We start from the raw sequence: 15,428 nt of genomic DNA on the forward strand, positions 1-15,428 counted from the left end.
AGGCAGCAGGTGAGTGGGCCCTGCCCAGCCCTCCAGTAATTACCATCTTGGGAGGGAAGTCATGGGGCAGGAGCTCCCTGGGTCACGGGGGCTCCCTGGGTCTCAGGGCTTGGAGTCTCACTCATGGGGAGGTTCCATCTTGACCTCAGACAGTAAATCAGCATGTGGGAAACCACGGACACTGCTGCTGAGCCCGATCCAGGAGCACCTTGACCTCCTCTTGTTCCCTGTGTGTCCCTACACAGGAGAGTGGGGCGGGCCAGCTAGAGACAGGGCGCTGGGTGGTGGGCAGGTTGCCAAGGCTCAGCATCCAGGGGTCTGGGGGCCTCCTGGGAGGCAAGAGGGTGCAGGCGCCATCCGCTCAGGCTGTGTCCCGGGCTTGGGCGTGCAGTTGCCATGCTCACTGTGCCTGTCCCCAGGTACCCTTCTTCTTGTTCGTGGTGTTCGTGGCGTACACGCTACTGCCTCTCAGCATGCAGGGAGCTGTGGCCGTAGGCATGCTCTCCACCACGTCGCACCTTCTGGTGCTTAGTGCCCTGATGGGGGCCTTCACCGCACCCAGTGTCCAGGGGGCGCGGCAGGTGAGTGGAGAGGGACATGGGTGGCGGACCAGCCTCTGGGGAGGGAGTTGCGATCTGGGTGGAGGGGTGGGTGAGGCCATTTGGGTGAGCTGTAGCTTCTGCGTGTTTGCAGACACCCGGCCTCAAGGCCAGGCAGAGTTGGAGCCCCCCGAGGCCTGGCCCTGCCTGCCAGGGCTCCCCTGAGGTCTCTCATGGTTCCCCTTTAGGCCTTGCCACCCAGGTCCCCTACCGTCCAGGCCCTGTCCTGCTCCTGGGGTTTAGTTCCCTTGGGGCCCATCCTGCTGGGGCCAAGGAGTGTCCCAGTACACCGTAGCTTGTGCCTTTGCATCAAGTGAATCTTTTCTTTGTATTAGTGAGGATAGAGGCTGGAGCTCTGGGCACTAGCAAGGCGCTGTGCCTTCTGGGACCGCCCTAGCACTCTCTTGGGTCCCGGCCACTGTGTGGCCGCTTCTGCCTCCCTAAAAGTGACGGGCTTCCCTGGACTCTGGTACCCAAGCTCTCCTGGACAGGGACTGTGCCTGGCAGATGCGGAGAAGGGCTGGAGTCCTGGTCCTGTAGTCCTGTCTGGCTTCAGTTTCCCTGCCTGCCCAGGAAGAGTGCCAGCTGGAGTGGGCTGGGGGAGAGTAGATGATGGGGTTGCCATCTCCAGACCACCTGGGAATGGGTACCCTGCCAGACCCCCGACTGAGCCCACCCTTGGCCCCCCAGCTGCTGGCCAACGCCATTATCCTCCTGTGCGGGAACCTCACGGGTGCCTTCCACAAGCATCAGATGCAGGATGCCTCACGAGACCTGTTCACCTACACGGTCAAGTGCATCCAGATCCGTCGTAAGCTGCGTATTGAAAAGCGCCAACAGGTGGGTCTGCCTCTCCCAGTCACGGCTGGCCCCCGTGCTGGCCCTCCTGTCCTGGCCCCCCTGTCCTGGTCTCCCTGTGCTGGCCTCTCTGTCCTGGTCTCCTGTGCTGGCCTCTCTGTCCTGGTCTCCTGTGCTGGCCCCCTTGCACTAGCTTCCCTGCCCTAGCCTCCCTGTCCTGGCCTCCTTGCCATCTCCTCAGCCCCACATACCTCATCCTCTTCCTCTCTGCTGGATGTGAGACACTTGAGCAGCCATGTGCATGGCCAGTCCCCAGGCTGCCCACTGACCAGCTTAACCACCCCAGTTAGAGAGAGAGCCCTTTCTTCCACAGCTGAGGGCTGCTGGGACTTGGGGGGTGGGCATCCAGCTGGGCTAGTGGCAGGACGTGAGCCAGCAGAGATAGGAGCATTGTGGGCAGGGGGGCCAGAGGCTGTGGAGCCTGGTTCCATCCTGTCTGTTCCTCTCCGGTCCCCCTGCTGGTCTACCCACCTGTGCCCAGGAAAACCTGCTGCTTTCGGTGCTACCAGCCCACATCTCCATGGGCATGAAGCTGGCCATCATCGAGCGGCTTAAGGAGCGCGGGGACCGCCACTATGTGCCTGACAACAACTTCCACAGCCTCTACGTCAAGCGGCACCAGAATGTCAGGTGGGCAGGTTGTGGGCTGCATGTGTGCGGATGGTGTCCCCAGTGCTGGGCCCCCCTCCTCCCTGGCCCCAGCAATGGCCCCCTTATCCTGTCTGGAGGCCCAGATGTCAGCCCACACAGGGACTGGGGATGGCAGGGCTCTCGGGTCAATCTAGCTCCTTCTAGGGCCTCAGTCTCCCCATTTGTTTCCCTGGAGTGAGGATCGGATGAAGGTTCTCAAGTTAGAGAGCTCAGATTGGTGTTGGGGAAGACCCAGTAGCTCCCCAAATTGTAAAACTCTGCGTGAGCAAAGGAAACTTTCTGTTGGAAGTAAGGGATCCTTTCAGATTGGGTTCAAAGGGACATGGACCCCCCCCAAAAAGAGGTGAAGTCCCCCAGGGTTCTATGACCAAGAGTCCCCCAGTTCTGACACCTGTCCTCGGCTCATTCAAAGGGGTCACTGGATCTTACTTGAATACACCGACCTGTGTTAAGTGTGCATGTGCATACTATGAGCTGTTAAGTATAGGTGTGGGTACTGGGAGCTGTTAAGTGTAGATGTGGATACTGTGAGCTCCCCTGAGTTCTCTGCCTGAAGGATCAGCATTGCATCCAAGGTTGGCCTGCTGCCTACTGTCCGGGCTGTGCATAAACCATGAGCTCACAGACTTTGGAACAGGGAGATCTGGTGTCGGTGACAGCTCTTGGCCTCCCAGCAAGTCGTCACCTCCCTGAACCTCAGTTTGCTTGTCTGTAGAGTGGGAGTCCTGCAGGGATTGTGAGAACTTGCCATGTGTGAAGCATTGGGTATGGAGGTTGGCTAGAGGGAGCACGGAGTCTCATCTCGCCAGGGAGTTTAGCTCTGAAGCCTGTGCTTGAGGCCAACCTCTGGGCGTAAGAAGGGAGGACGGGTTCTGAGCTGCCTGTAAGAGCACAGTTCAGTCATCGGCAGTGATGGGACCGGTGCCGGCCAAGGGCATCTGCAGACTCTGGGATTTGCTCCATCTTGCCTTATTGTGAGGCCGCCGGAACTCTGTGGCTGGCGTGGCTTTCCCAGCCCTGCAGAGGCTGAGGAAGAGCCAGGCTGACGGGGCTCAGGCTGGTGGGTTCCTGGGCTCCTGGTGCTGCCTGCCCCTGAGGATCAACTCTGATACTCCCCCCCAGCATCCTCTACGCAGACATTGTGGGCTTCACACGGCTGGCTAGCGACTGCTCCCCTAAGGAACTGGTGGTGGTGCTGAACGAGCTCTTCGGCAAGTTTGACCAGATCGCCAAGGTGAGCCGCCAGCTGGTGGGGCAGAGCCAGGACCCCGGCTGTGTCCATGGGAGCATCGTGCACTGGCACCTGCCACGGTCGGGATAGGGAGACCATGGCTGAATCTCAGTGTCCAGTGCACACAATTCCAGGCACCTCATGGCAGAGGTAGGGGTCCAGGTGGCCAGAGCGTGGAGCCAGGCGAGAGCCTGACAGTGCACACTGTGGGTATTCATGGGGGCTTAGGGGTCAGATGAGGGCTTGAAAGTCTGCCTGGAGGAGGAGGGCTCCACCCTCACTGGGTGAGCCCTGCAGCCTCCACTGTACCTGGGAGCTGAGGAGGACCTTGGAATACGCCGGCCTCATTGGAGGGTCTGCTTTGATAAGATCCCGGGAGAATCCACGTACATCAAAGCTTGAGAAACCTGAAAAGAGATCAGAGTAGGAGAGGGAACGATGTTCTGGGCAGGGGAACAGCGTATACAAAAAGCAAGCTCTGTGTGCCCCTGGAATGGGTGCCCATGGCTCAGTGTGTGAGAGGGCCAGGTCACAAGGTCAGACATGCAGGAACTGAAGGGTGAGCCGGGGAGTGGGGCTTGTCCTGAGGATGCTGAGGGTCATGGCAGGTGCTGAGCAGGTGTTGGGCAAGGAGGGTTTTCACTGATGGTCTCAGTGGCCCCGAGACCTCCGAGTGCCAGGCCTGAGCTTGGGGGCCTCGGGCCTGCACTCAAGTTGCTCGCAACCTATATATTATGTGCTTTGAAGAGGGACACAGAGGGTCAGGAGCCTGGGATCCCCTAGCGCAGACTCAGGAGGCCAGGGCAGGCTTCCTGAAAGCGGTGGCCGCTAGAGATTGAAGTGTTAGCGTTAAGGCAGTTGCTACTTATCTTGGCTACACATTGGAATCACATGGAAAGCTTAGCACAAACACCGCAAGCTTAGCCCACACTCATCAGAGTTTCTGAGATCCCCCATGTGACTCTGTGTGTGGCGAATCAATGATCTAGAACTTGATGGGAGGCAGGTTCGGCCCCACACTGGGAAGAATCTTTCATGATCAGAGCTGCTCAATTGTAGGAGGTACTAGGGGTGAGCTCCCCATCCCAGGCAGTAACCACGCTCCTTAGGACACCCCTGGCCAGGGTGCTCTGGAGAGCTGTCTGATCCTGGCATCATGGACTGAGTGACCTGGAGGGCCTTTTTGGTCTGGAGCCTTCTCAGGAGCTGTATGACTACTGAACCACCAGGAGTGAGACCCTAGAGGCTGGGGTCCTGGGGCTCGGGCCATGGCTGGCTCTCTCGCTGCCATGAAGCCCTGGGTGTCCCTTGCTCTCGTGGACAGCCTTCCCTCCCCGGCAGGACCAGGAGGCATGGCCACGGCACAGGTGGGGAAGTGGAGCCTCCCAGTCAGAGCATCCAGTCCCCAGGCAGAAACAGCAGAAGGTCCCAGCCTCCTCTCCTGTCAGTGAGTGGATTCCAGACCTGCAGTCTCCTCCCAGAGCTGGGGCCTCCTCTCCCGGGGCCTGAATTGCTCCTGGGCTCAGGATGCCTTCCCAGCTCCAAGTGTCAGATGCACAGGGCAGCTGCTGGCTGTGGCAGAGCAGCCCTGGCATCTGGCCTCCCATCGACCCCTGGGAGCCATGCAGGGTCCTGTGTGGTCCTGGGCCTGGCGCCAAGAGAGATGAGGCCGCTGGAGCCACGGTTGGCTCCCGGGCGGCCAGGCCGCCCAAGGCTGCCTGCTTTCTGGGAAAGCCACCATTCTCCTGTCCCTCCGGTCACACAGAGTTCAGTGTGTGTCAGATGGGCCAGCGGAGGCATCAGGCAGACGCTCAGAGTGCGTTCTTGGATGGGGCGCAGTGAAGGGCTAATCACAGGGGCCCATCCGGTACAGGGACAGCTGGAGGGAGGGCAGATGAGGTGACCAGGGTCTGGTTGAGAGCGCCAAGTGGTGACCCAGGCCTGATGGGAGTGGGAGGGGGCGGGCACGAATCGGGCCCAGACCTGGAGAGCCGTTGTTACTGGTGCGGGTCTGGCCCCGGTGACCCTGCAGAGGGGAGCTGGGCACCCACACCAGTCCCCTTGGCTTCTCCCTACTGAAGTCAGAGGATGAGGCTGCCTGCTGGTCAGCCAACCACGAGGGCCCCCCAGAGCTCCTGTCGGGTTCCAGGCCCCGCCCCCAAGGCAGCCCCTCCCCCACAGGCCCTCAGTCACACTTGCTTTCACCCCTGACTCTTGGCTCAGGGTTCTTCCTGGAGAGCCCTCATGTCCCCCGTCCTTGTGCTGGGCCCAGAAGCTGCTCCTGGTGTCTGGTGCCCCAGGAGGCAGCCAGAAGAGAGCCTGGCTCCCCTGGACGGGAAGATGGCTCGATGGTGTCCCCAGCCCCAGATGTCCCACCCACAGGCCTCGCCCTTGCCCCCTGCAGGCCAACGAGTGCATGCGGATCAAGATCCTGGGCGACTGCTACTACTGTGTGTCGGGCTTGCCCGTGTCACTGCCCACCCACGCCCGGAACTGCGTGAAGATGGGGCTGGACATGTGCGAGGCCATTAAGTAGGTACAGGGCAGGCCAGGCATGAGGCCCTGTCCCCAGCAGGCCCTCCTGCTGCCAGGGCATGGTGGGGAGTGCATCGTTCCCATTTACAGATGAGGAAGCTGAGACTCGGGGTGAAAGTGGCTGCCTGTCTCTCCCTCTGGGTCTGCCTGTGACTCTGTGTCCCAGAAAACATCTCAGCAGCTCAGAGCTGGATGACGTGAGGATGGGCCGGTGGGCTCTGATCCCCCCAGGGACAGAGTCCTAGCGACAACAGCAGGAAGGATTTAGGGCAGACAGCGGGAGGACCTTTCAGACTCGGGGGCTGATTCCAAGGCATCATCTGTGGCCTGCCCCCACCAACCCCATGAGGACAGGGACTGACCCTTGGGCTACAGGGAGACCTCCAGGTCACTTTCTGACAACATCTGATCCCCAAGAGATTCTATGAGCCTGAGCAGCCGGGTCTGTGGGAAAAACTTTCTGTGTGGGCAGGCAGGCCCAGCCACACTGACCCGGGGGGACAACCAGGGCATGCTGGGCTGCCTGAAGGTGCAGCTTCCAGCTCCAGCCCATCCCAGCCTCCCACCAGAGGTGGCTGTGTGGCAGGAAGGGCTGTGGACAGAGACTGGGTGGCTGTGCAGGCCCCTTGGGCTTTGGCCCTGGCAGATGTGGTCCATGCCCAGCCCTGCCAGGGGCATGTGTGCCAGCTGCTCCCCTGTCCTCCCTCACCTGTCACAGGGACTCAGAGGCCCTGCTCATGTTGGGGCTGTCCTGTGTCCAGGAAGCCTTGGGCTCCCTGTACCCTTGGGGCCCGAGGATCCTGTTTCTGGGACTTGGCAGTAGAGAAGGCCCCAGGTGGCTGCACGTGCCTCGTCTGTGCTGGGTTTCGGGTGGTGCCGGGGCCCCTCTGGAGACCCTGACCAACCTGCCAGTCTGGGGAGGCGCCCGGCGATGGTGTTTGAGGGCCGTCACCCTCAGCCACAGAGGCAGGCTGGACCTCCTTCCTGCCCAGCCTGGAGTTCATGTCTGCTAGTATGCTCCCAGGGATGGGGTGCTCAGCCCCTTCTGAGGAGGCAGCCCCAGCAGGCTGAGAACATCCTCTCCCGCTCCATCCCCCTCCCTCCCTGTGCTCCGCCCAGACCCAGTACCTGCAGCCTGTCCTGGGGTCCTGGCTGGGTGGGGTGACTGGGCCGCTCTGCTCCAGGCAGGTGCGGGAGGCCACGGGCGTGGACATCAGCATGCGTGTGGGCATACACTCGGGGAACGTGCTGTGTGGGGTCATTGGGCTGCGCAAGTGGCAGTACGACGTGTGGTCCCATGACGTGTCCCTGGCCAACAGGATGGAGGCGGCTGGAGTTCCTGGGTGAGGCTTGGCTGGACTGTGCACGAGGGCAGCAGAGGGCAGGGCTGACTCTTGATGGAGGAGGGCAGGAGCCAGGGGCCAACTCAGGCCAAGGTGGGGGCAGAGGCCAGTATGACTCAGGACAGAGGGGGACCAGGGTGGAGTCAGGCATGGAGGAAGGGGATGAAATCAGTGACCTTGTAGTGGGGGGAACCGGCCTGGGGCTCTGGTTGGCCTGGCCTGCTGTGCATCCCCGGGTGGGTGCCAGCCCTCTCTGGGCCGTGCTGCTCTGTACGGATGACTTGGATCTTCTCCAGCCGGGTGCACATCACAGAGGCAACGCTGAACCACCTGGACAAGGCGTACGAGGTGGAGGAGGGGCACGGGCAGCAGCGCGACCCCTACCTGAAGGAGATGAATATCCGCACCTACCTGGTCATCGATCCCCGGGTATGAAGGCTCAGACGCAGCCGGCTGGGGGGCTGGGAGCGGGACTGTCCTGGGGAGTGGGGTCCAGACCTTGGGGAGACCCCCACGGAGGGAGAGTGTTTTCTGAAGGCTGTGGTGAGGTCAGGGAAGGGGCCTGTCTAGGTGGGAGTGAGTTCCCTGGCTTTCAGACAGCTCCAAGCCTGTGCTCTTCTCTGCGATGGAATGCCAGCAGGGCCTACCCTCTTGTGAGGGTGCCCACACCACATGTCCATCACACCATCAGCACTGTACACACCATAGCCACTGAGTCTGTTTTCCATGTGGCTGTGATTTGCAAAAGACACATTTTCTAAACATGCTTTGGGGTAGACTCAGGCAAGCAGGGAATGGCCAGGGAGCCACCGTGTGTCCTGGGCTCTGACCTGGGACCCAGCTTTGTCCAGGACCCTGGGTTGGTAGGGAGAGGCTGGCGCCAGCCTGCCACTGCCCGCGTGGCCTGTTCCAGAGAGGGCAGCTGTCTGGCCGCGGCTCCGTGAGTCATCCTGGGGCTAGCTTGGCCTGACTTTCCGGCTCCTCTCCCGAAAGCTTGACTGTGCCGGGCGCTGGTCTGACTGTCAGACTCCAGGGGGCCAAGGGCCGGCCTGGGAGCCTCCCCACACATCCGTTGTCCTGGCGGGGCCCCCTCTGGGTCTCGTCCTGCTGATGTCCCCCAGCCCTGTGGGGCACCATCTGTGCTGAGTCAGCATCTGGGAAGCCCCTGCTGAGTGCCTGGGTGCTCCCACCCCTCCTAGATGAGGTCCAGTCCCTCGCCCCGCACCCCACAACTCTGGGCCCTGCTCCAAGCCCCCTCCCGTGCACCTGTCCTGTCACCCCTCCTGGCCACCTCCTCCCCTCCATTGCCAAGCTGGTGGCTGCCTGTGGGTCCCTTTGCCTGGAACACCCCTCCTGCTCTCCAGATGCCCTGTGTTTATCACTTTTCTGCATGTATCTTGGTGTGAACTCTGAGGTGGGCTCCTCTACCCCAGACCGTACCCCCACCGAAATCAGCGCCTGGCTGGGTGCAGGCACTTGGGTGGCTTTGAGGGAATGCGGCAGAGCCCCCCACCCAGAAGGCAGCAGCAGACCCAGCTCCAGACCCACCTGTAGGGCAGGCCAACATGAACTTCAAACATAATACTCAGCTGAAGGCTGTCTCGGTGGCGCTTACCTGGCAGCCTGTGTTCTACAGGCAAGCCCCTTCCCCACCTCGGCTTGTCTAACTATTCCCTCACATAGGTGGGAGTTCACAGGCGTGAGGGCATGCTGGAGAAAGTTTTCCTGGCATCCTTTGTCCCCAGTCAGCACACCCCCAAAGAGGACCAGTGTGGCACATCTCTGGTGTTCCTTCCAGAGGTTTCCATCACAGGACACTGAACTTCCCACACCCCCTTGCCAGGGCAGCAGCAGCACGCCCCAGTCCGACCAAGCCCCTGGCTTTCTTCCATCTTGGGGACAGTCCCTTTCTCGTCTCTGGCACCGTCCTAGCTCCAGGTTGTGGACGTGGAGGTGCTTCCGAAGGCTCGGGCCCCGCCCCCGTGCTGAGTGATGGGGCAGCCTGTGCTGGGTGGCCGGGCAAGGTGAGGGCGCTGAGGGCTGGATGGAGGTCAAGGCCCCAGGGGCTGGTGCAACTCCAGTGCCCATGCTGAGCAGGCGAGTGTGTTCTTAGGCCCACGGGTCTTCAGCACAGGCTTATTTTAGTTGTTTCTCAGGGAGCTGGGGGGTCCGGCTTCCCTGCTGAGAGAAGTGCCAGGGACTTGAACTTGAATGGCTGGGTGCTATGTAGGCACAGTTGAGGGGAGCAGACACATGCACGCCCTGTCTCCGGGCTGTTCACCGTAGGCCCTGCACGGGCTCTGGGACACTCGTCAAGCTACATCCACGTTGCTCCCTCGGGCTAAGCAGACAAAGGCGCCAAGGGCATCAACATGACTCTGCCCCAAAGGAGGCTGGATGTTTCCAGAAAAGTTGATGCTGTGGCTAGAGTTTGTGACTGTAGGTACCCTCTGCGTGGTGTTTGCAGGGGCCCCAGGAGGCAGGTCTCCCAGAGGGCCGGAGAATGTTGTGGGGCTGGAGGGTGGCCTAAGCTTGCCTAGTGGCCTCATCTTTCTCTTCCTCCCCTCCAGTCCTCTGGCCGTCTGACGGGGGAAGGCTCAGGCAGGCCCTTTTTCTGGGGCTCAGGCTCTGTGCTGTCCATAGGAGAGGCAGTTTGACCCTGCAACCGGGCCGGACAAGCCACCAAGGCCTGGCCTGGTGCCGGGCCCTGCAGGCATGCGGCGGGTGATGGCCCTCTGCCCCATGGGACTCCCTGGAATGCTGCCCAGGGGCAGGCTGGACCCTCCCCACAGAAGGCATCAACACGTGTGGGCCACATGTGGCCAGAGGGGTGAGGGGGACAGGGTGCCCGTGGCAGCTCACCACGTGGTGTTTGTGGGAACCCTAAGAGACAGGAGAGGCCGGCAGGGCATCAGGCCTCAGACATGACCCCGCATCTCTTCCCAGGGAGGCAGAGGTGCGACTGGGTAGGGATAGGCTGCCAGGCTGGGCCCCACAGCTAGCCCCGAGTGCGCCAGGCTCCAGCGGGTCCCCAGGAGCAGCCTGCACTCCAAGGGGCCTGAGGCTGAGAAGCTTCTGTGCCATTTTTCTCCGTGGCTGGCCCTACTCAGGGCCATGGTACACTTAGGGGAGAGCCGGGTGGTGGCAGAGGCCCCTTCCGGCTGAGGGGCGGGTGGCACAGGCCTGTCTGTCTGCCCACAGAGTCAGCAGCCACCCCCTCCCAGCCAGCACCTCCCCAAGCCCAAAGGGGAGGCAGCGCTGAAGATGCGGGCATCGGTGCGCATGACGCGCTACCTGGAGTCCTGGGGGGCGGCGCGGCCCTTCGCGCACCTCAACCACCGCGAGAGTGTGAGCAGCGGCGAAATCCCCAGTGCCGGCGGCGAGCGGAGGCCCAAGGTAGGCCCCTCCCACACCGGAGCTGGGTTCGGGAGCCCTGGGGAGGACCCTGAGAGCAGAGGCTGAGGGCACCCTTCCTTCCGAGCCTCAGTTTCCCCACCTGTAAGATGGTCACAGAGGCATCTGGAGAACACTCCAGGTGGCCAGAGCCTCCCTGTCCTCGGCGTTTAGCTGTAGCTCAGGATGTCTGCAGCTTGGATGCTCTGACACTGGGCCCGTGCACCTGGGAGCACGGAGGTGACACCCCTGTCCGTGATGGACCTCAGGGCCCAGCCTTGTGGGAATGACTACGTCCTCTCCTCCCTTCCCTTTCAGACCATTCCCCCACGGCCTCGCCGGATCCCTGACAGGTACACGTGCTGCCCTCCTCTCTGCCAGACTGTGCCCTGCCCTCCTGGCCAAGTCCTGTCACAGCCACCTCCTCAAGGCAGGCTGCCCTGACCCTTTGGGGCAGCTCTGTGAGGCCCAGCCCAGGACCTCCACACCATGGCCTAAGCCAAAATGTTTCTGGGACTCAAGAGCTTCCTGGCCCCGGCTACTCCGGATGGCGTGATTGGGCATCTGCTGTATGCCTGCCCTGTGGCGGGGTCAGTGGGCTTGGTGGGAGGGAAGGGGATACTGGTGGGCATTCTGATCTTGATGCTGACCCATGAGCATAGCAGATGGAGCCTTGGGCTGGGGCTTGGGGTCTGCCCACCCCTCCGCCTCTGGCCAGCGCTGGGCTCTCACTTGCCCTCTCTGGGCCTCCATGGGACCCACCCATTCCTTCATTCCACATAAGGCTCCAGGACCCACATCAGAGACCTGGCAGCCCCCACAGTGGGTCATCTCATATATGCCTGCCTCTGGCTGTGGGGTCCCTGGGTGATGAGTCGGGGTGTCTGGTTCCAGGAGCATGTCCCCCAGGGGGCGGTTGGAGGATGACTCATACGATGAGGAAATGCTGTCAGCCATCGAGGGGCTCAGCTCCACAAGGTGAGGTGGGACCTCTGCCCGTCCCTCCCCACCCCCTTGGATGGGCCCCATACAGGCAGGCCGACCCCGTGCCCGTGTCCCGTGCCTGGCGGCCCAGCCCCCGCATGGGCCCAGCTAGCTCCTCCCTCTCCCTTGGCACTGCCCGGAGGACGTGGCCCCGTCCTGTCCCATCCTGCCCTGCTGCCACCCCTCCACAGGCCCTGCTGCTCCAAGTCTGACGACTTTTACACCTTCGGGTCCATCTTCCTGGAGAAGGGCTTCGAGCGAGAGGTGAGGGCCCAGGCAGCCTCCGCCAGAGCAGCAGAGCCTCCCAGGCCTGGGAAGGGGGTGCAGGCCATGGGCCCATCGGCATGGGCATCCTGGGAATCCTGGGGGCGGGCTTGGTGTGGCCAGCTGGCTGTCCCGACTGTGGGCCTCATCCTTGACCCGACGCCCACTGGGGACTCGCCCATGTGCGCTCGCCAGACTTGGCTCCAGCAGGCGCCAGGGCCCAGTGGATATGGCACGAGGGCCTCGGCTGACGTCGGCCTCGCCCTGGGCAGGGGACCCAGAATTTAGCCTCGGGGGTGAGAGGCCCTGAGGGCTCTCCCATCTGGCTGCAGTGACAGCCGCCTTTGTGGCCATCGTGCCGTTTCTTGACTGAGCTCCCCGTGGGTGCTGGCCGTGTCTCAGGCACACACGTTATGTGACTTAGCCCTCACGCTTCAGCTATGTGGGGCTGCTCCCCCTTCACAGACAGGAAGTGGTGGCTCCCAGAGGCTTTGGCCATCCTCAGCCTCGGGCGTGGCCCTCAGAGGACGGGATCAGCCCTCACTGTTCCCGGGGGACTCCCCTTCCTCCTCAGCCTGAGGAAGTGGCATCCGGTGTCCAGGATTCGGGGCACTTCCTGGGGGGATTCCCTGAGTTGAGGGCCCCCTGGCTGAGGAGGTCAGGAAGCCTGCCCATGGCCTTCTGCTGTGGGCTCTGGGCGACTGGTCTCCTTTACTCTGCAGAGGTACTTTCCCGGCATGGGGGATGCCTCTGGGCCCTGGTCTCCTCACCCACGCCAAGCCCCGGGGGGCTTGACGGCTCCACAGCCCCTGTGTGGAGGGCCCGTGCGGGGTCTGCCCTGCCAGTTTGGGCTCAGCCCAACCTCCCTCCGTGGTCTGGGGTGAGGACAGCTCTGGGAGCTCAGTCTTGGCTCCCACCTGTGGACCTGGGGCCGTGAGCTCTGCAAGGGCCTTGGAATAGATGCGGGTGGGCATGCAGGGAGGCCTTCCCTCCCAGGAGGCGCTGGCCACTGCATCAAGGCAGGAGTGGACATTTGGAAATGGAGCGCCCCTGGGATTCAGGGGTGGAGCGTTTTCTGTAAGCTGGGCGGGACCTGCGGAGGGGCCCCACGCCCCGCAGGTGGTCCCCTGGTCTCACAGCCCCTGCTGCCCTAGTACCGCCTGGCGCCCATCCCCCGGGCCCGCCGTGACTTCGCCTGTGCCGGCCTCATCTTCGTCTGCATGCTGCTCGTCCATGTTCTGCTGATGCCCAGGTCAGCCGGGTGGAGAGGGTCAGGCTTCCGGGGTCCAGGCTGGGAGGCGGCTGTGGCGGGACCCACTGGCACACTTGCAAGGAGCTGCATGGCTGGGCTGGACTGGAGCGGCAGCTGGAGTCCCAGCTGCTAGAGCCCTGGCTGCTAGACCAGGACTGTGGCCGCACGCCTGGAGCCACCTGGGCACTTTATTTGTTGACTTTGGAGGACATAGGGGTGGCTTTGTTGCCCAAGGGAGTCTTCAAATCTTGGCTGCAAGAGATCTTCCTGCCTCAGCCCCCAACACCTAAACTTGTTTTTTCTTTTTTGAGTTGGAGTCTCACTCTGTCACCCAGGCTAGAGTGCAGTGGCACGCTCACGGCCACCCCAGCGTTGACCTGGTGGGCTCCGGCGATCCTTCTGCTTCAGCCTTCCAAGTAGCTGGACCTACAGGTGTGCTCTACCACACCTGACTAATTTTTGATTGATTGTATAGATGAGGTCTGGAACCTGTGGGCTCAGGCAGTCCACTCGCCTTGGCCTCCCAAAGTGCTGGGATTACAGGCTGAGCCACTGAGCTCAGCCCCTTTTTTTTTTTTGAGTGGGAGTCTCATTCTGTTGCCCAGGCTGGAGTGCAGTGGCATGATCTCGGTTTATCACAGCCTCAATCTTCTGGGCTCAGGTGATCCTTCTACCTCAGTCTCGTGAGTAGCTGAGACTATGGGTGCGTCCTACCACACCTGGGCTAATTTAAAAATTTTTTTGTAGAAACGAGATCTCGAACTCCTGTGCTCAAGCTGTCCTCCTGCCCCAGCCTCTCAAAGTGCTAGGATTATAGGAGTGAGCCACTGTGCCTGGCCGGCACTTTTTAATGGAATGAGCTTGCTGTGCCACAGGCCCCTTCACTCCCCAATGTCTCACCTTCTCAGTCTCCTATTATCTTTGTGATCGGTAGGCGTTTTAGTTGGCAATTTTTGCCTTTGGTGTGTGGAATCTTAGGATAGACCCTGAAAACCATAGGTACCATCACCTGCTCAGAGGGTTAATGATTTGTCCGGAGTGGCACTGCATCGAGCAGAAGTCACTGAGATACTCTAGGGCCCTGTGGTGGGGGACAGGGGTGGGGGATGTGAGGTGGGGAGAGCTGAGGTCAGCCGCTTGATGGTTTTTTGGGGGGGCAGTTGGGTCACGGGCTTGATAGAGACAAAATAGGGAGCACGCTTAGGTAATTTTTATGTGCCAGATACAACACGCTTCTTGTTCGCGTGGTCCCAGAAGGGGTGTGGTGTCGACCCCAGCCTCACGTGGGGCCTGGCCTCCTGTGCCTTCTGTGGCAGCTGAGCTGGGGAGCTGGGTATGGAAGGGACCGCCTGAACTCAGGCCTTCCTCTTCCTCCCCAGGACGGTGGCTCTGGGGGTGTCCTTCGGGCTGGTAGCCTGCACGCTGGGGCTGGTGCTGGGCCTGTGCTTCGCCACGGAGTTCCTGGTGAGTTGGGAGGCCTGGGACTTCTCCCGGGAGTCCTCCCTGCTGAGCCTGGTGGGCCTTGCTCCGGGTGGGGCTGGGCGCCGCCCCTTGCCTCGGGGACAGTTGACTCCCCAGGCCTGCTGGCGGGGCCCCTCCTGGTCCCGGCTGTGGACTCTGGGCAGCTGAATCCTCTTACTCCACAGAGGTGCTGCCCGGCGTGGGGGCTGCTGCGTGGCGTGTCTGAGAGCGTGGAGACGCAGCCCCTGCTGCGGCTGTCCCTGGCCATCCTGACCATCGGCAGCCTGCTCACCGTGGCCGTGGTGGTGGGTGCAGAGTTGGGGGTCAGAAAAGCTGCCTCCGCTTCTCCCTCTCCCGCCGGGTGGGCCGGGAGCTTCTCCTCAGTGGGCATCCAGCCCCTCCCCCTGGGATGTTCATGCAAGGAGGACGGGGCGTCCGGAGAGTGTCATGGCCGGCCCCAAAGGACGCTAGCCCTTCTGTCCGAGGCAGTCCTGCCTTCCCCAGACTCAGTTTCCTCGCCAGGGGATGAGTCAGCTCTGGGCACGCCGCTGCAGAAAGTGCCTTGGGGTGCCTGTCTGTGCCCCCCAGCTCCCATCCTTAGCCAGGACCCCACCCCCAAGCTTTGGTTTTTGGAGAGTGCCCTGAGACCACTTCCTCGAGTCACCTGGGACAAGAGAGCTCACTGGAATGCCGCCCTGGCCCCGCCTGAAGCTGTGTCTGAGCTCTGGGTGGGCCCTGGGCGGTTTTACCCCTCCCTCCCCGACGCCCTCCCCTCTCCCAATGCCATCCCTCCCCAACGCCCTCCCCTCCTGACATCCCCTTCCCACACCCCTCGATGTCCTCCTTCCCCGACGCCT

The 15,428-nt window shown here is 62.1% G+C and overlaps 1 protein-coding gene across 1 annotated transcript in view; it reads left to right on the plus strand.

Annotated features, from left to right (window-relative positions):
- Positions 1 to 15,428, plus strand: part of ADCY7 (adenylate cyclase 7) — a 24,069-nt gene that overhangs the window by 2,577 nt on the left and 6,064 nt on the right. The window contains exons 3-16 of the mRNA XM_008057019.2: positions 420 to 581; positions 1,290 to 1,439; positions 1,939 to 2,087; positions 3,231 to 3,342; positions 5,744 to 5,871; positions 7,059 to 7,217; positions 7,514 to 7,646; positions 10,419 to 10,613; positions 10,929 to 10,963; positions 11,505 to 11,588; positions 11,786 to 11,858; positions 13,013 to 13,110; positions 14,490 to 14,574; positions 14,757 to 15,299. Coding sequence (XP_008055210.1) covers positions 420 to 581; positions 1,290 to 1,439; positions 1,939 to 2,087; positions 3,231 to 3,342; positions 5,744 to 5,871; positions 7,059 to 7,217; positions 7,514 to 7,646; positions 10,419 to 10,613; positions 10,929 to 10,963; positions 11,505 to 11,588; positions 11,786 to 11,858; positions 13,013 to 13,110; positions 14,490 to 14,574; positions 14,757 to 15,299 — 2,106 coding nt within the window. The remainder of the gene's footprint in view (positions 1 to 419; positions 582 to 1,289; positions 1,440 to 1,938; positions 2,088 to 3,230; positions 3,343 to 5,743; positions 5,872 to 7,058; positions 7,218 to 7,513; positions 7,647 to 10,418; positions 10,614 to 10,928; positions 10,964 to 11,504; positions 11,589 to 11,785; positions 11,859 to 13,012; positions 13,111 to 14,489; positions 14,575 to 14,756; positions 15,300 to 15,428) is intronic.

The sequence above is a fragment of the Carlito syrichta genome, unplaced genomic scaffold (genome assembly GCF_000164805.1).
Source record: "Carlito syrichta isolate Samal-C Ts95f unplaced genomic scaffold, Tarsius_syrichta-2.0.1 Scaffold302608, whole genome shotgun sequence".
NCBI lineage: Eukaryota > Metazoa > Chordata > Mammalia > Primates > Tarsiidae > Carlito > Carlito syrichta.